Raw genomic sequence first — 20,147 nt, 5'->3', positions numbered from 1 at the left:
ACAAGTCATGGCTGCGTCCTCTTCTCCATCCTCCAACAACTGAAGGAGCTCCTGACGAAGCACCTCAGTTCCACACACTAACAGAAAAAAAATAAAGAAACTCTTCCACAAAGTGAAAAACACTCTAGGCAGTATGTTTCTTAGGACTGCACAAAAGCCCTGCCTAACTCAACTATAACAACAAATATAAAAGTAAAGGAATCACAATATATACAAGAAGGTAAAGTACCTTTTGTTGGGTTGACACTGGCAACATAACTAGGTTCTTCACGTGGACACTGATGCAGATCTGCAGACACTGGGGGGAAAAAGAGATTGAAGAATATTTACTTACTGAAATTCTTTGGTGAAAACAAGTTGTGAGATAAAATCAATGGTTGTGAGAACACTGACCACGTGGCAACTAGTACTTCGACTGGATGATGGTCTTTGAGGAATAAAATCTCCCTGTCTGTCAAGGGCGGCATCACTTACATTTTGATTAGATACCTTGAGTTTGTAAATGATCAGATTACATAATTGGAATACAATGTATCCAATTCAGGGTTGCAGGAGGATGAAGCCTATCCCAGCTGATACAGGACAAAGACAGGCTGCCAGTTTATTGCAGGGCTAACACGATATGTGTAACAGAAAATCCACTTAAATGTTTGATATTTCTTATAATAATCATAATTATGACTATTATTTAAAGGTTTCTTTAAATAATACATTTTGATTTTTTATAACCTCTAAAATATAAACCTGAGCTGTTTCAGATTCTGACCTCTGACCTCACTGCAGCTCCCTCTTGGAAGTACGTCTGCTTCTTGTCTACCCCCAGTGATGACCGCCTGCCCTTGATATCACGTACTGTACCTGAGGAACAAAAAAGGACAAACACTTGCCTTCATTTAAGAAGTACATTCATACAGAGGTAATCTATGGAAACACACTAGTTCACCCTTTGGGAGAAATCAGTTCCTGTGAAACATTTCTGTAAATGAACATCATGTGGAGAATGAATGAAATGAGTTCTTCAGGTGACTCAGCAGTCCCACACTGACAAATGAAATCTAGTTAAACTATTAAGCATATTTGCTCTTCTGAAATCTGTGTTAAACAACAACAAACATAAATTAGTAACAAAAATACAGCTGAGTAGAGGCTTTACAAACCACCAGCAGCCATAATGCTAAATTTTAATCTTCAAATGTTTCTGAGCCGTCTTCAACCTGCTTTTAACACATTAAAGTCCCACAGTCAATGCAGCCTGACTCAATCCTAGATGTTCAGCACACAGAGACACAGAGGTGCCGTTTAAAGTTTAGTGATAACCCGAGTCACTGATCATTTGCAGTATTACAGAGTCTGGCAGTCTTTGCATGATGTCCACGTCACTGTGAGTTTCTAGCTGACTCTCAGGTGTGACAGGTGTGCCAGCAGGAAAGAGTAATAATAACCTGCATCCTGAGGTTTGTCATGCAGGATTAAAGCAGCCAGGCTTTGTTCACACAGCTAGGATTGTATTTTACACTGACCCTGGGTCAGTATAAGTATCATACAGTTTAAACGAAGCACTGAAACTTGCACATATTTATTACAGATGCACTGAAGCTAATCGAGATATTTGCTGTCAGTCTGTGGCTGCGATTAAACACTTTACTGGAAACTTTATTAACTAGTAACTTCATCAGTCATGACAGAAGCTAATATTTCTGTGCTAACATCGTTTAAACAGTAACAGCTTTCCTCCAATATAAGCTAACGTTTACACCGTAACTTTAAGCTAGCACCATAAAGACGGTAAAACACGTAATAACATCTACAAATGCATCTTAAAGCTGTTATATTAGCACTCGGTGTATTACTAACATAACCACATTAACATTACTGACACTCGCAGACTTTTAATAGTCATTCTATAAATGCTGTCCGTTTAAATGGTCTTACCTGGTGGTCCATATGGTCCATAAGTGAAGCAGAGGGAGCCTGACCATGCGTCACACGTTTGACGAGTTGGGAGTGAGAACGTGTTGGGCTATAAGGAACACACTCACTTCCTGAGCCCTGGGCAATAAGAGACGTTTTGTGTTTTATGATTTATTGATATGTTTGATCCTTTCTGAGCTGCGTTAATGAAGCAGTCATTAGAGCACCATGTCCGCTAGAATAGTTCTGTAGTTTGATGCTTGAGTCGTTGCAGACTTGTTGAAACTCCCTCACCCGTCAAAGCAGCGTCTTTGTTATTCGAGTCCAGCAGATGGCAGTGTTTCACTGTCTGACGGCTGTCTGAAGCTTCAGCTGGATTATCCGTTTGCTATGTTTGCCATGTTACAGTGGGGAGGAAAAACTCCTTTTTAACAGGAATATCTAGACATGAGTGATTACTGCAGTGGGGCACTATCTGTGCTATCTATAAGAAATGTTAGCAACAATAAAACTCTGAGGATCAGGGCTCCATTTCACTCCAGTGTTCAGTGGCATTTTAAAAGAGTGAATACCGACGCTGAATGTCTTTGTAAAGCACAAGCACTTTGTTAGCCTTTACAGAGCAAAGCTATGGATCAATGTGCAGTGAAGAAAAATCGAGGTGGCCAGTCTGTCCTTTCCTAACCAATCACAGAGCTCCTTACATTGTTGCGCTGGAGAATAACTAAATATAATATAAAGATGATATTGAAAATAATCTTTTGTAGAGTCACTACTTAGTGGGCAGAGGACAGTTATCACTTTGCTGGATGCTTTAAAGTCGCATGTTCTGTATTTGCTGTATGCAGATTAGCAGGATATTAACAGATTAACAGCTTTTATTAGACTTCATATGATAATCAACAGTGAAGTGTTTCTCTTTCAGTGTTTATTCTTGCTCATTGAATGATCTCTGTTCAGATAATATGCTGCACTCATCTCATGTTTCTTTAAATACGGCATCACTTGTCCAGCTGTCAAACTCTGAAAGAGTTACAGTTTCACCACTGAGCACTTTGAATGGTTATTCTTTTATTTAAAAGCACTTATTCTAGCTGCATCATCAATACGACAAAAACAGTGACTTCAACAAAAATGTATCTAAAAATATTTAGGGGGAAATGTTCCTACACCCCTCATGTAAATGTTACATCTCCAAAAGGGAGAAATAATCAGAATAAGGCGTAATCATTGTCATGATAATAATGACCATGAAAATGAAACTAGGCCTACCTTTAGTTCAGCACACTCAGTGTTGCATAAAGACATGCGAACATGCCATCATCCATTCTGGAGCCTACTTTTAAAAAGAGCGAGCTGTTTATTCTGGCTGAGTAGCAAACAGAACCAACCATGAAAACCTAAACTGGGAAAACACTCGGAAACCTTGAACACTGGGAATATGGAGACACAGGGGTAGGTGAACAGACACTGACAAAGGACAGAGGAAAACAGAGACAATATATATAAGACAAGAAGTAACACAGACACCCTTTTCGGTGACAAAAATGAGAAACTAGAAAGTGCATTTTCTGAAGAAACTGCAGTGTGAATGCTTGAATCTGAATGTATGCACTGAAATGAATTAATTACTGAATTTAAGTTAAAAATCTTGAATGAGATAGAAAAAAAAACCGAATTTAACCTGAAAACAACAGTGCTGAACTGCTAAAAGCTGAAGGTTACACAGAAGAAGAAGTTGGAAAAAAGCTGAAAATGTTTTAATTGTAAATTAGAAAACCCTAAGAAATGAGAAAAGAACATTTAGAGTCAGAAAACGTCTGAAATAATACGAGTTACTTCCCTCAAGTGAAAGCGTTAAACGTTAGCCCGATGCTTAACTAGCCAACGTCAGGCTTTCTGATTGAAGGCTAAAAGCGACGTTGTCACCAAGTAAACAGAATATTGATGATATTTTTGTGTATCGCTGCAGCCTTTTCAAGTATTAACCTGGTGTCTTTGGGAACAGCTTAGGGGGAAATGACGGTAATATGACTGAACCATATGGGAACAAAGAATAGGCACTTTTTTGTGCTACCGAAGTTTCCTCGCTTTCATTCAAAATCTGTTTCTCATTAAACAATTGAAACATGATGGCTTCAAGCTGACATTGAGGCCTGTGGGGCACTATCAGCCACTGAGACAGTAGACAAGTGACTATTTCACACTTTAAGGCTGCCTGTTTATTTAAGGGAGATGAACAGTACATTATAACTGTACATAATAATATCAATGATGATAGATTAAATAAATGGGTTTTTGAAAGACGCTTGTGCATTTTTAAAGTCTAAAGTGTTGAATTGATCTGAGTATGTCATCTGTTCAAAGCCTCTCCCAGTCAGTGCTGTTCTCTATGCCTGTCTTACTCTACATGATGTTATTAGCACAAACACTTTAAAGGTGATAATTAGGTCTACAACAATAACACAGACTGCAATGTAGTTAAGCGTCTTACAGTTAGTTTTGAATGAATGAACTTAAAAAACAACACAAGCAAAGATCTGTCTCCTCCTGTTTTTTGTGTCACATAAGAAAGAAGCATCAATATCTGATGAGAAGACTTATTAATTTGGCCTTTCACGTGGTCTTATTCAGGTGATGCGAAGTGAAATATGCATCCTTTTTATGGTAATGTGCTGGAAAATGTTGAAAATGGACATTAAACGTGCTCACAAAGTGCTTGAATTTGACCCTGAAAGGTGTATGAACCCAGAAAAAGTCACACTTGGAGTAAAAACCTCTCATAGCAAGTTAATCATATTCAATTGATTTGATGCTTTCAGCACAAAATTTAGCCACACAGTCAGGACAGCGTCTGATTTACCTTCATCGGTAAACGTGTTTATGCAGTACATAGTAACAGTGTGGCTGAGTCCTCTGGTTCAAATCAGTTCCAGTACATTTGGAGATGTAAGTCTTAACCTTTCACATGCATTGGGAAGGAAAAAACATTTAATCTTCACAGTACTGCCGAAGTGCAGCGATACATTGTGAAGTGCACATTTCCATTTCTCATACAGTACCGAGCAAAAGTCTTGAACCACCCCCTTATTTTTTCGTGTTTTGCCAGGTCAGTCTGTGTTAACGGTGTTATTAACTGCATTCTTCAACTAAAGAAGTGAGAACAAATGATGTGGGCTTTTGTTTTTTTGCAATAGGCTGCAAGTGAATGTGTACAGATACAATTTAAAATTGGTTCTTTGTTAAGTTTTCTGGTCCTTTCCGTGACTTAGGTGTCTGTTTATGTTTGAATGTTTCAGAGATTAGTGTGAAGGGTCTTAACAGACAAAAAGTGGTCAAATACAAGCCCTGGATTAAAAATCAGAAACACTTTAAAAAGCCTGGAGAGCTATTCCTTAATACCACTTTAAAGATTACAGGGAAGTCCGGATCCCTGGAAGCAAATGAGGGATGGCTCAAGACTTTTGCACAGTGCTGTACATGTCATGTTCCCTGTTTTATAGCTCAGCTCAAACTGACACGTTCTCACTAACTGCTTCTCATTTTCTCCACAGTGAACTTTGACCACTTCCAGATACTGCGGGCCATCGGGAAAGGAAGCTTTGGAAAGGTAATGCAGCCTCCATTTTTCACGCCACTTGTATATTGTTTGCCCTTAATTACCCACCACGGTCGTCATCTCTAAAGAATCAGTGCAAGCGAAGCGAAATGTGCTGGGATTACACTTCAGTTCTCGTGTGCTGCTGTTATTTAATAACAGTTATAAATGCAGCTTATGTAATTATTTCTATAAAGTCAGTTAGAGGAGAGCCGATTTCTATTTCATCTCACTCAATCTAGGTGGGAATTTTGACCCCACGTCTCAATTTAATTACACAGCACATTGAACGTCTGGATGAGACTTCAGTAATGAATTCAGGACTGTGTGTGTGTGTGTGTGAGATACACAATTGGGGCTGCAGAGATTGGAATAGTTTACCTTCATTTTAAATATCACTGCCCTGTGCACATTGTCGGCTTTAAAATTCAAACTTAAAGAGTTTGTAAGTAAACTGGCTGAGATGAGACAGACGATGCACCGGGTCCTCGTCTGAGTGCTGGCTTTCAGTTGTGCTGTCTCTGTTGCCCAGCCATGCACACACAGACACTGTGCTACACTTACACAGTGAGACAGATGCTCACAGAGACGTCCAGATACATTTTGTCCTTGCTGGAGGTCATCTTGTGTTTTTTGGCCCACTGTAGCCTCACACCGAGCTCCTGCTGTTTTTTGAACACTTTAACAGCACCAGTCTTTAGCTTCCTGTTGAACACACAGTGGGGGGGGGGGGGGGGGGGGGGTGCAGGAGGTAATAAATCAAGTTTGATTATCCTAATTTATAGCTGTCTTTATGTTAAGGATTAAAATAAAATTCACAAGAGGAAGGTGTTGGTGTGTGTGGTTGGGAAGAGAAGGGCGAAGCTAGAATGAAGCACAAACAGAGGGAGGTGTTTGCCTCTCGCTGTAGCGCTGTGAAACACGATCTGTAGATTGCAGCTTGTGTAGGTGCTCCAAGAAAATGGGTTCATTGGCATGCAGCACTGTAGATGTGCACGTATGCACTCGCGAAAGAGAGAGGATGCTTGTGTTGCTGAGCTCGTTCTTGCACAGCGGGGAGATGTGAGGTAGGTTGGGGCTACCTCATAACTCCCCGCTGTGAGGCTGCCAGATGGGAAGAAGAGGAAACCGCCTGGTTGTCCTGAAACGCTCGTTTTCCTCTGCTCACTTTTCATCTTTACAATCTCAGCACTTGGGTGTGTATCTTCTTGCAGTGGGCCTCTCAGTTTCATTCTTATTCATAAGCTCCTCTTTGTGTTATTTAGTTTGTACCTGAAAAGTCTAATTTATGCCTGAGTACACAAGTACAAATAAAAGGAGTACCACGTACTTTAATGGGTCAGCTTGGGTCCAGACCTGAATTAGAGATAATGTTGGGCTGTTTTAGGTCTGAGCCACTAACCTGACGAAAACGCAACACAACTGCTGGTAAGTGCGTGTTGTTTAAAACAGAGAGTTGGAGAGGCAGGTCAGTGCTTTTAAAGGTTTATCAGGTGTCAAATCATTTTATAGATGGGAAATGTAGGACTGTGCAAAAGTTTGAGCCACACCTTAATTCTAAGATATAACTTGCTGGGTAATGGGAAACGGGTGCAACAGTTTAAATTTGAAAAGTTTACATGAAAATACAATATAAAAGGCAAAAACAGAGTTGATATAATGAGGTAATGAGCTTGAGCATCTTTATCTTCAGCACGCCCTGAACTCTCTTAGGCACATTTCTTTGGAATTCCTTTAAGTAGTCTTCAGGAATAGTTCTCCGAGCTTCTTTAAGGACATTCAGAGCTCTTCTTTCGATATCAGCTGCCGTTTTGTTCCATTCTCTGCCGAGATGATCCCACACGGCTCAGGTCAGTCCATGAATGATGGTGTTTCGATGTGTTTAGTAAGCTGCTGCCGATCAGACGCTTTCCAGATGGTATTGCATGGTGCATCAAAGTCTGGTGGTACTTTTCATAATTCCATCAATTTTGACGAAATCCAACACCCTGGCTGAAATGCAGACCCAAACTATGGCAGAGCTGTACAGTAGTTTACAGGTGGTTGTAGACATATTACCACAATTTGAACCAGAACTGTCAAATTTTGGTTCATCACTCCATCAGACCTGCTGCTACTGATTTTCAGTCCAGTTCTTGTGTAATTTGGCATCCCTCAGCCTTTTCTCCCTGTTCCCTTCCTTAATAATGGCTTCTTGACAGCCACCCTTCACTGACACCATGAGATGAGGCTTTGGTGAACACTAGATGGATCAACTGAAGGACCAAGTGCATCTTTCAGGTCCTGTGTCAGGTGTTTGCTGAATTTTTTTTGACATGACTTTCAGGTACTGTTCCTCCTCTGTAGATAGATTTTTCAGCTTGTCCCCTTTTTTTCTGTCTTCTACTTTCCCAATCCAAAGAAATTAAATAGTGTGTTTCTGTGACAGGTTGCTAGTAACAAAGTCCCTAAAGATAAAATTTAAAATTGGTTCTTTGCTAAGTTGTGTGTTTTGTATTGTATTTGACAACTCGGGTTTGTCCCCTTGAGTTAGGTTAAGTGGTTTAACCCCCCCAAAAAACAAAAATATCGCTCTGAAAGCGATCAGGTACAAGGACTGGACTGAAAATGGGTGAAAAAGCAGTTAATGTCCAAAGAAAAACTTTAAATGACCTTCAGAAAGTCTAAAGAAAGAAAAAGAACATCTGGCTCAGTACAGGCAAAATATAAAGAACTGAGGAGAGGCTCAAGACTTATTCACAGATAATCAATCAAATTAATCAAGCGTCATCTGGAAGCATCCTCCTGGCTGTAAGAGCGTCTCGTTTTTGTCTCATTAACTGTCTGGTGGCACTCACAGTAGTCTGCTGTGACGGGGACCTCGAGGACTAATGTTACAGGGAAATCATTAGGAAAGTGCTTTGGACTGAGCTTTACTGAAATCTCAGTTTTCCCCCTGTCGGAGAGCTCCACCACCTCCACCCCTCCTCCTCCTATTCTTTCTTTTTAAACGTCAGTGCAGGTACCGTCTCCCTCCCTCCCATCAAGGTTCAAGGTTCTTTATTTCTTTATTTCCATCCCTGTATTTTTGTTACATAGAACTTAGTGGCTGTGCTCACTGTTCAATTCAAGTTGGTTTAAGAGAGATGGTAGTTTAAAAAACACAAAAACAAGCTGTTTTGGTAAAGCAATATATATGATTATTAAAGATAAAATATAGTGTTAATTTGTTTGAGTTCCTTCCCTCTCTCTTTACTTCTCACTCTGTTTTGAAGCATCTGCCTTCCAGCAGATGGGGGAGACTGTATTGGCAGCTGCTTTCCAGGAGGATGTAGCTCATCTGTATCGCGAGGCCTGTTGGGCCATATACGTCCTAAGAGTAAGAGTAATTTCCTGCTCTCTCTTTTCCTCTCTAACTTTTCCCTGTGTGCATTAGGGCTGCCACAAACGATTATTTTGATAGTCGACTAGTCACCGATTATTTTTGTGATTAGTCGACTAATAGGATTAGGGCTGCACGATTAATCGTTAGAAAATCGCGATCTCGATTCAAACTTATTTGCGATCTCATTTCCAAATGACGATTTAAAAGAAAGAAAAAGAAAAAGACGACGACGATTGTACCGCATTTTGATCCGGGACGTACTCTGCATGAAACCAAGTGCTCACTCTTCCTGCTCAACAAATGACAAGGGCGGAGCCTTATACCACGTGATACAGAAGCTGTGCCGTGTGATGCTAATATTAGCAGGGAAAAAACAACGGTAGACTGGTGGGTAATAAGCGCATGAATAATACAGAAAACAGAGATTGGAGACGGGAAACTGTTCTTGAAGTACAGAGAGAGATAGAGAGAGAGCTAGCTGTGCATGGAGTGTGATTTTAATAGTCGTGGAAGCAAAACAGCAAAATTAATGACATTGATCAAATGTGAAGCGCAGTTTGCTGCTTCTTTTGCTGCTGGCTCTGTGAATTTTGGTTGGAGAGACAAAACCTGCAGCTCAGAATCAGCGCAAGAAGACGTAATCGCAGCGCGGACCGGACGCATCAGGATCGCTAAGCTCCGACAGCGTGTCCGTCTACGAGCCGTCGGGTGAGAAAGCCGAGAAAGACAAAGTTGATTCTGATGCGTCGGTCCGTTCTGTGTTTACGTCTTTGTGTGGAATCAGTGTACCTGCTCTCATTTACACGGATTCGCATTTGCGACCAAATTGGTTGCACTCTAGAGCCCTGTTACTTGATGAAAGTTGGTTTTGCAGAGTTAATCTTGCAGCTCAGCCACAGCATAGCCCTCAGCAACCAAGAGCATGCTAGCGGGCCGTTGTTATTATGTTATTACTGTGCTTTTCGGAAAATAAGGCACTCTAAAAATCAGTCCTTTGATTTTTCTGGAAATCGACAGTGCTCCTTATAATCCGGTTTGCCTTATGTCTCTACCAGCTTTGCACATCTACAGACTGAAATCTTTGCCCATTCTTCTTTGCAAAACAGCTCCAGCTCAGTCAGATTAGATGGGCAGCGTTTGTGAACAGCAGTTTTCAGATTTTGCCACAGATTCTTGATTGGATTTAGATCTGGGCCCTATTTCAGGAAGCCGGTTTAGTGCAAACTCTGAGTAAGTATACCCTGAGTTAACGAAAACTCTGGGTTTTTGGTTTCACAAAGCAAGTTTTGATTAATCCTGAGTGAGTTACTATGACGACACACTCCGTGAAGCTAACCTGCCCCCTAGCAGGTTTACTTCAACTAACCCTGACGTTCTCCGCCTCTGTGTCGGAAACCTGACTGTAGGAAGTGTCAGACATGGCGTGCTCCTTCCTTGAAGAGCCAGTAGATGTTGAAGCCCAAATTCTCCGCAGAGCTCTCCGCCGGGAGAGAGTGATTAGAGCGCGTTCGGACATTTTATCATTTCCTGATGATTTCCTGTGTGAACGTTACCGTTTTTCAGCACAATCTATAAGTTATTTGAATAACATCCTCAGGCCTAATATTGCTCATGTGACACATCGTGGACATTCTCTCAGTTCTGTACATATTATTTGTATTGCACTTCGGTTTTTTGCAAACGGGAGCTTTCTGTATTATATTGGTGACGCTGAGCACGTTTCCAAGGCTACCGTCTGTCGGGCAGTCAGGAATGTTACAGTTGCACTGAAACGTCTCCTGTACTCGTGTGTGGTGTTCCCCGGTCATAGACCCACAAGATTTATCAAAGAGGGATGCCACAAAATTGCAGGTAGCAGGATGAACGAAACTTAATTTATGATGTGGTGATACTTGAACTACTACTTAAATTTTACATTTATTTTCACGGTTCCCAGGCGTGATTGGCTGTATAGATGGCACTCACATTCCAATCATTGCTCCTTCAGTAAATGAAGGAGACTATGTGAACAGGAAGTCGTTCCACAGCATTAATGTACAGGTACATAGTTCCCTGTAGCATTTCAAACTAACAAATTATTTCATTATAGTAATGGATGCTAATTTGTGTTCTCTGCACTGTGAATGTCAGAGTATTTTTGCTTTCTAAGATTTTATTATTCATATAATAATCAGCTAAGAGTGTTTATATTTCTGTTCTGTACTCAACCAGCTGCATATTTTAATTGCTGGCTCCCTACTTTATAACGGAAACTGCTTGCCTTCACATTATCAGTCTTTGCCTTCACATTGTCACTGTTTGCCTTCACACTAGCAGGAAACCGCCACCCACGAGTAAGAAACAACCTTGTAGAGAACACGAAGTTTTTTGATAAACCACACCTGTTTTCTTGACAAGATAAGGATGATATTTCCTTTTTTGTATGCTTCATAATGTGTATAAATAAAGCCAGACTGCACCAAGGAGGTGTGTGAGTCTCTCCCTGAGTCTCTCACCCGTGCACGTTTAAAACTGCTCTAAGTGTCTGAGTGATATTTCATTGCATCTGAGTACTTTGATAATAGAATATCTTTAACATTTAATTGGTCCTTCGAGCCGGATTGGACATTGATATTTTTTCAATGCTCCAATAGGAGACCTTCGTCAAGTCCTGACGTCGTGAGAAGCCCACGCTGTCGACTCCTCTCCAGGCAGAGGATAAAGTCCAGAGACGTGACGTTCGGGTTCTGGCCAGCGTTCTTATAAGAGGTCCACGACTTCAGGGGTTGATGAAGGAAACCAAAGCAACCACACAATAACTCAGGTGAATATTTAGCACTCACTCACATCTTGCGCAAAACGACTGAGGCAACCTGTGGTCTGTACATTAAATAGTTTCCCGTCAATGTATGACAGATTAATTAAGTAACATTCTCGTCTGAAAAAGGACTGGTAGAGGTTACAGCTCGCCTGAAAAAGGGCTCGGAGCAAGTTTAATGTCAAAATACGACAGGATAGTAACATTCTCGTCTGAAAAAGGACTCGTAGAGGTTACGAAGCAGCTCGCCTGAAAGAGGGCTTGGAGCAATGTAGAAAGACACAGTGTTGCCCAGAATAAAAAACTCATTACGCGTATAATCTGTTGTTTTACTGTTTTGTTGGTGGAGTAAGTTGATTTTACAGCACATTAAGGAGGCTGAACTACTCCACCGAATTGTTTACCGTTGGTTGCTCGAGTTCTGGTGGAACGGGAAAAGGTTGTGTTTCATCACATAAAATTGACACCGCTTTCAAGGCTAGCTTGAAAGTAGAAGGCCGTGTCAATAGCCTCTCCCATTCCTCGTGCCAGAGAAAGCACCACGGGTGTGTATGTGTGTGTGTAAACGTAAATATATCTATGAGCTAATAAAAATAATAAGAAAGAAAAATGGGTAATAAATCAACAAAACTCACTGCTGACGAGCAGTGGCTAGAGAAAAATGTCCAGGCACCGGACAAACTGCAGTGACTGATAAAACCCTTATTAAGTGAAAACTAGAGATCAAAGTAGTTTAAAAAGGTTGGAAACAGACCTCAACGAATAGATATAAATATAAGAAGTACAAAAATAAAATAAATAAAGACAAAATTACATTAGAACTTATTTTTAATGTATTGAAACTAATAATAGGAAGGATAACAACCTGTAAACTTATATTAACAATGAAACATAGTTGGCAAGACGTTCATGGCTGTGTCATTGGTCAGCCAAGGAAAGTGTGTGAAAAGGTAAATGTCTCCAGCTTGGGAAAAGGTGAAGCTGCAGATCACCCGAAGCCCTTGATGGACACAAAATAAAATATAAAATATATAATAATAAATTGCTTGGTTAGACAGGCAACAGAAAGAATGAAAGTGACCGAAGGTTGGATCTGAGATGAGGCAAACAGAAGACCAGTCTAAAAAGTAGGCACAAACCTGTTCAGAGAAGAAGCAAATTTGTACAGATTGGATGAATTCTAAGTTATCTGTTTGCTGAGTAAGATGATCCCAACTATTAAATTGGCTCAGTAGTAGTATAGTAATATACACTTTTATATACACTGATAAAATGTTGTAATATACTGTTGTTATTATATGGAAAGAAAAAGATGATAATAATAAGAAGTAACCTAGTCAGTATGATGTGAGATGGACAATTGTTATGAAGTAGTCTGCATCAAGCTTAAGGTTTGCTCAAACTCAGTATAATGACATAGGAGATGAAGAAAATAAAGGAAATATCTAAACTACTTAGGTGCATAGAGGCACTTGACATGCTTGAAAACCTGGATAAAATATTACTGAGATATAGAGCACATCTATAGTAACAACTAATAAGCCAAACCCTGTAGACAACAGCTAAAGTTACAGGATTGTGAAGCTGAATTAAATATGTGGACACCGCTAAGTTGATGAGCATGTTACACATTTTCTTTTATTTTTTATTTATTTGTTTTTAGAGCAGAAGCTGCATAAAAGCCAACACATGCAGCTGTCTGTGAGCTCAGTTTTCCCTCACATGTCTGCTCTGTTTCAGTAGCAGCATTTTTCTTTTTGGGTCCTGACTCATGTATGTTTTCGGTTTTGTTTGATTATTTTATTTTGTTGATTTGGAAACAAATTCGTGACAATACTTGTTTAAAATATGTAAGATGTGTGAGATGTGTGAATTCTTTGAAAAACTAGAAATTATCTAAAAATGCCTCAAGTGAGAATGTAATGTTCCATCTATAGAGAAGAAAAAAAAAAAAAAATCTTGCTGGAAGTGATCACCTTGCCAAAACAATTGGCACTGTGCACATGTGGAGCACATCAAAAAGACAATTATATTGTCACAAAAGGAAATAATTTTGCAGAACAAGCAGCAAAACAGGCTGCAAACAATCGGCAGAGCTACTAGAAACCAACTACTGCCTACAAATACCACTTGATGTACTAAAAACCGAACAACAAGCTGCAACAATCACTGAACAAAACAAGTGGCTGAAATGTGGAGTAAACTGAAAGATGACTTAATGGTCTGTGATGGAAAACCTATATTAACAGAGTCATTACACAGGACAGCGGTTGTAGTGACACATGAGGTAAACACCTGTGTAAACAGGAGGGAGATATAGTATAGATAAACAATGCAATACACACTATAAATTTTGAAACTTTAGCGAATAATTTGTAAGAACATGCCTATTCTGTCAAAAAATAAAAAACAAAAAAAAAACAACACAACTCACAAGGAAACTTAAGACCTAAGAGAGGCTAGTTTTCCATACAATCCACATGGATTTTATTGAACTTAACGAATGCCAAGCATCAAGATATGCTCTAGTAATTATAGATGTATTTTCAAAATGGCCAGAAATCTATCCAGTCAAAAGAGCAGATGCAATATCAGTGGCAAAGTGTTTATGCAATCACTTCATCCCCACATATGGCATTCCCAGTCTGATAAGGTCAGACAATGGAACACATTTTGTTAATGACATCATCAGCAAAGTCTCTGAAGCTCTAGGATTTAGCATCAAACATCACTGTGCATATCACCCACAAAGCGCAGGATTAGTGGAAAGAACTAACGGCACAATAAAACAGAGATTAAGAAAATGCATGGAAGAAACAGGAAGACCATGGCCTGAATGTCTAGGCCTAGTAAAGATGTGGATGAGAATAACACAAGGTTCTCAGAAACTTACACCTTTTGAAATCATCCACGGGAGAGCGTTTCCATTGCCAATTACCAGTGAACCTATTAATAAATCAATAAGGGAAACTACCCTAGCAGAATGGATGACTAAACTGTTTGAAAATAAAGAGATTGTGTTAAACAACCAACTGCCGAGTGATTTCTCTCCAGTGTCTTGCAGGTTACAACCAGGTGATTGGATCCTGATCAAAGTACTCCAGAGAAAGAATTGGAGTTCACCAAGGTGGGAGGGCCCATACCAAGTCCTACTTACCACACCCACCGCCTGCAAAATAGCAGAAAGACCATCTTGGATCCACCACAGCCACTGTAAAAAAGTGAGTGACAATCCAGATGCTTAGACGCCGGCTCCCCTGGCTTCTAGGTGATCTATTGGTGAAGGGAAGGGCTGATTGGGTATATCCCGCCCTTTTTTACTTCTCGCCAATAGTCTACTCACCAGAAGTCTAGGTGTGCCTGGTCATCATGAAGACACTTGTCCTCCTAGTGGCCAGCATTGCGCTCCTAGTGAGCCTACTAACACTCACCCAGATGAGAGGAAATAAACAACACCACCTGCAAAAAAGATGGACACATGATAATTCGCATCTACGTGACCTGAACCAAGACCATAACCACCCATGGATGAACAACGCGTGGTATAGATATGTGTATGATAGAACACGCACCGACAACAGCACGGAATGCTATGTATGTTCACATATGCCAACAACAGCCGTACACGCAACAATATATGGAAAGGCACCTGAACTTGACGAAGCGATGTGTGTGTTCAACAAAGCAACAACTGGAAATTGCACACGCAGAGATTTGATGGCAACAGGACTGACCCTAAAAGGTCAAAGCACAAAGAAAGAAGACCTAATTCCATGGTGTAGTGACACAGACGTCAAACGTGTCACGAAACCACTTTCACAACGACGTATTCTAATTGAACAGACAACCCCTTGTGCCTACAATCTGACGAACTGGAACTACACCTGCAACGAAAAACATTGGGTAAACGTCAAAGCCAACAACACAAAAAACAAATCATTCGCCATAGTTTTGCCGCCGGACATACAGCACCCAATGTGTTTCAACTTCTCCGATGGAAACAGGAAACTTGGACGAAACCGCAACTGCACACAGACACTTGACCTGACCCAATCCAAAGGAATACACACCTTCAAAAATGGAACTTTCTGGGTCCAGGGAGCCGCTTGGGCCTGCGGGCCTAAAACCTACTTCATGCTCCCACCGAACTCCACCGGTCTGTGTGCACCAGTACTAATTTCAGACCACACCTTCAAGATCACAGCAGAGACACACACGTCAAGAGCAAAACGTGAAGTTGCTGAAGTCACTGAAGTAATGCCACATGACTCAATCTATGGATCAGATGTGCCCAAAAACTTCAAACTATGGACTGATAGTCAGAAAGTCCTCCACTCCTTGTTCCCTTGGGTAGGAGTTGGGAAAAACATGCTGAGGATCGAGACACTTGACTATCGATTTGGACTGTTCCTAAATGCTTCAATGAAAATCAACAAAGCGCAAAATGAAGAACTCGACGCAATACGCATTGTAGTGATGCAACACAGAGTCGCACTAGACATGATTCTAGCTGAAAAAGGAGGTTTGTGTGTATTGTTTGACACTACATGTTGTACATACATCCCAGACAACATACACTCACAAAACATGACCGACGCTTTGAACACCTTGAGAAAGATTAAAGATGCTGAACAACAAGACTATGTCACAAGCACTGATGATTGGTTGACATGGTTACTAGGTGGTTCATGGAAGTCCCTACTGATTAAAGGACTTGTTGGAATTGCATTTTTGCTTTTACTGTTATGTGTTTTCACAACATGTGTAGTACCCTGTCTGAAGAAAATGGTATCAAACATGGTGACAACTTCTATCAATGCTTATGTGATGATGTCTCAAATGGAAGAAATTTTGAAAGATGATCCATACAGTAATGTTTAGTTTAATTGAACACAGGACTGTTTTATGACGTTCAAACCGAAAATGTTTAGACAAGAGGTTATGAACTGACAAAAATAACAGTACTGTCATGTAAGAAATCTAAACAACAGGAGGGAATGTCAGAGTATTTTTGCTTTCTAAGATTTTATTATTCATATAATAATCAGCTAAGAGTGTTTATATTTCTGTTCTGTACTCAACCAGCTGCATATTTTAATTGCTGGCTCCCTACTTTATAACGGAAACTGCTTGCCTTCACATTATCAGTCTTTGCCTTCACATTGTCACTGTTTGCCTTCACACTAGCAGGAAACCGCCACCCACGAGTAAGAAACAACCTTGTAGAGAACACGAAGTTTTTTGATAAACCACACCTGTTTTCTTGACAAGATAAGGATGATATTTCCTTTTTTGTATGCTTCATAATGTGTATAAATAAAGCCAGACTGCACCAAGGAGGTGTGTGAGTCTCTCCCTGAGTCTCTCACCCGTGCACGTTTAAAACTGCTCTAAGTGTCTGAGTGATATTTCATTGCATCTGAGTACTTTGATAATAGAATATCTTTAACAGTGAAGATCATATGTGATGCTGCCAACATTATCACAAATGTGGAAGCCAAGTGGCCAGGCTCTGTGAGTGGTGGTGGTGGAGGACCCCCACCTGTTTTTCGGGCCTCCTCTTTTTTTCTAGTGGCCATAACGGGTCACATTTGAGCATACAGAGTAAGCAAATATGTACTTGTAATGTGCTCAGATGATTTCAATAAGTGCTTACAGAAAGAAAATTAATGTAGCCTCTAACTGCAATTGATTTACATCGGACAAAGAGACCAAGCACTATGGCTCAATTACACCTTACCTGTTTGGTATTTGGTGAGTATTGAGTTGTATTTTTGTTATTGACCAAATACTTATTTTCCACCCTGATTTACGAATAAATTCTTTACAAATCCTACCATGTGAATTCATGGATTTTTTTTTCACATTCTGTCTCTCACAGTTGAAGTGTACCTCTGGTGCAAATTACTGACCTCTGTCATCATTTTAAGTGGGGGAACTTGCACAATCGGTGGCTGACTAAATACTTTTTTGCCCCACTGTATGATCCACCGGTGGTGATATTTTGGTATTTTGTGAGTTCCTGATTTAACAAATCAGCTCTTTAATCCAGGCCTGAGAGATTGAACTTTAAAGCGCTATAAAATATTCTTACTGAAAACAGTCGCAAAGTATTTTTCTCCATGATTATAATGAGCTTGGGAGAAATTCACTTATATGGGACACTGATCGAATGAGAAGTCCCGAGCCTAAAAGGATTGCAGCGAGTCAATCCAGTCCAAAAACAAGGAACTGTTTCCTTCAAAATGATGACGTCATCTTGCTGGTGATGGAGGCTCGAATAGGTTGAGCGTGAGACTCCATTATCAGCAATATCTGGTATGAATGTGTGTGGATGTATGCATGTGACTGGACTGTGACGGACTGACGACTAAAAGTTTAACTGACTTGATATTGGGGCAAAAACGGTACCGACTTTAGGATTAGTGAATGTCCACAACAATTCACCCAGCCTGTAAAAGAAGGGTGGATGTTTTGTCTTGCTTTGTTTTGTTTTTGCAAGAACAGAAGGATGATAGAGACTAAGGGGGGAGGCTGTAGCTTCACATGAGTGTGAACTGCAGACTGAACCCTTTGGTTGCTAATTTTGAGTTACTGATGTTTGCATTAAGAAAATTGTGTTTTTAGTAGCTGTAGTTCGATTAATGTATCATATTATATGGTTGGGAATGTTAAATGCTAAAGTGAAGAAAAGGTTTGATTCCACTCATGACGGAGCAGGTTATTATTAACCATAGCAGGTCACTGTAAAGAGTCAATTAACTTTTATAGAGGTAAAAAAAACAAAAAAACAAAAACCTCCACTGAGGTCTATGAATAACAGGGGAATGATAGACTTGCCACACTCAAAATGGAGATATGCAATGATAAACACTGGTCCCCGTCTTTTGGGTGCTTTCTTGAAATAGTCAGCAATTTAAAAGTAAGATAGACACAATGTCCTCCTGAGACCCAGGGAGGAAGAAAAAAGAAAAAAAGGAAAAGCATTTTCCTTTTTTCTTTTTCTTTTTTTCTTTTTCAGATAAATCAAGTGTTGGGACGGTAAAAAAAACACATTACAAAAACAAAATTGTTTTTAACCAATTTTATTTAAATTTTACAACATGTGCACTACAGTGCACAAGGGGAGTTCATTGATCACGAATGTGAAACTAACAAAATTCAAGAGCTATTTAAGAAAATTAAAAGCTCCACTGAATTTGTTGTAAGCAGGATATTAAAACTTATTTATATAACAATATAATAATAAAAATGTAGATCAGGGATCAACTTAGAAGTCACTGACACTTCACTAGCTGTAAGCCATTGGTTCAGGAACAAGTGATTGCACTGGGCTTTCTATTTCACAAAAATCAATTCATTTATGATATCTGAGGAAGTACTGTGATTTTTTTTATTTGGAGACACAAAGCAACATTTGGCACTTCCCACATCTCACATATGTTTTACTGTTGCACCCAACCATTCTACAACTGAAATGCTTTGGACTGTTAACCATCTCAGGCAAGTGGAGGGAACCATATTTTGCTACACACTCATCTGATTGGGGCCTCCTTTTCTTGATCTTTGGAGAGAACTCTTCATTACTGGTATTATTCAGGTCTTGTTCACATGTTTGTCCCTGGTTTCTCAGCCAAGAGGAGCTTGAACTCCAGATAGTGGGAGTTCTTTTTGCACATTGAGATCATTGATAACTTTCAGCAAAGACGTGATCGTGTAGAAACAATCAGGTGTCATGGATTCAGCTATAAATGCGACTCTTATTTTTTACTATACTGGAAATCATTCCTGCATTTTACCCATATTTTATTTTTAACTCAAAGCAAAAATTCCAGATTCTCCTACATGTTGGTTTTGGACCAGATAGGACGACAGATTTCAGGTGGCCCTGTGTTTTTCTCTATTACATCTGCCACTGCATCTCGATAATCTTTGTGTGGCTCCTCCTGGGTTCTCACCCTCTCCTATCTGGCTCACATGACTCTCATCTTCTGAAAAATCTCTGTTTGAATCTCGCTCAATTATTCTGTTAAGAATTCTCTCTGCCTTTGTCAAAGAGTTGTCTACTAGGAAAAAGTGAAATAAATATAAGTACAAAGTCCCGACGTGCACTAGAGTACACATTAATAAATTAGTCATGTTCTCTGTGAAACTCAATAAGCCTAATTCTTAAAGACCCCTCAAATTATTTACTAGATGTTTATTTTTTGAAAATTAATAAAAATCTGAGTTTAACAAAACATTTTAAATGTAAATATCAAGCTTACCTTTCTTTCTTCCTTAAAATGTGCTGGTGGGCATGCCAGCCATTTTGAAAAGGTGGGAAAACAATTGGCAAGGCCACACCCCCACACATGTGATATAATTTTAAAGGTACTGTTGTCCTCTCTAAGAAACATCAGGACTTAGAGGAGTGGCAAGTAGAGTATGAGAGCTACAAGAAAAAAACTAAATGTGTACTACAGTGTGCAAAAATG

At 39.8% G+C, this 20,147-nt stretch overlaps 2 protein-coding genes and 1 pseudogene across 2 annotated transcripts in view; all 3 read left to right on the top strand.

The window, feature by feature from the left end:
* The window catches only part of LOC146577658 (carboxy-terminal kinesin 2-like), a 372,043-nt pseudogene that overhangs the window by 76,494 nt on the left and 275,402 nt on the right, over positions 1–20,147 (top strand).
* The window catches only part of LOC146577666 (protein NLRC3-like), a 90,569-nt gene that overhangs the window by 44,824 nt on the left and 25,598 nt on the right, over positions 1–20,147 (top strand). The window lies entirely within an intron of this gene.
* LOC146577667 (uncharacterized) lies at positions 11,026–17,007 on the top strand. The gene is made up of 2 exons (XM_085255258.1): positions 11,026–11,676; positions 14,725–17,007. Exon 2 carries the CDS (start codon positions 15,040–15,042, stop codon positions 16,549–16,551), a length of 1,512 nt encoding a protein of 503 aa, XP_085111384.1. The 5' UTR covers positions 11,026–11,676; positions 14,725–15,039; the 3' UTR covers positions 16,552–17,007.

This window comes from Mchenga conophoros, linkage group LG3 (genome assembly GCF_057382185.1).
Source record: "Mchenga conophoros isolate Kocher_MC1m ecotype Shallow Benthic linkage group LG3, M_conophoros_male_GT1.1, whole genome shotgun sequence".
Taxonomy (NCBI): Eukaryota; Metazoa; Chordata; class Actinopteri; order Cichliformes; family Cichlidae; genus Mchenga; species Mchenga conophoros.
Note: the sequence above shows the minus strand (reverse complement) of the source record. Positions and strands in the feature narration are given on the sequence as shown.

What these genes read in the sequence shown, in the direction of transcription:
- LOC146577667 (XM_085255258.1), top strand. Translation starts at nt 15,040, where the DNA reads ATGAAGACACTTGTCCTCCTAGTGGCCAGCATTGCGCTCCTAGTGAGC.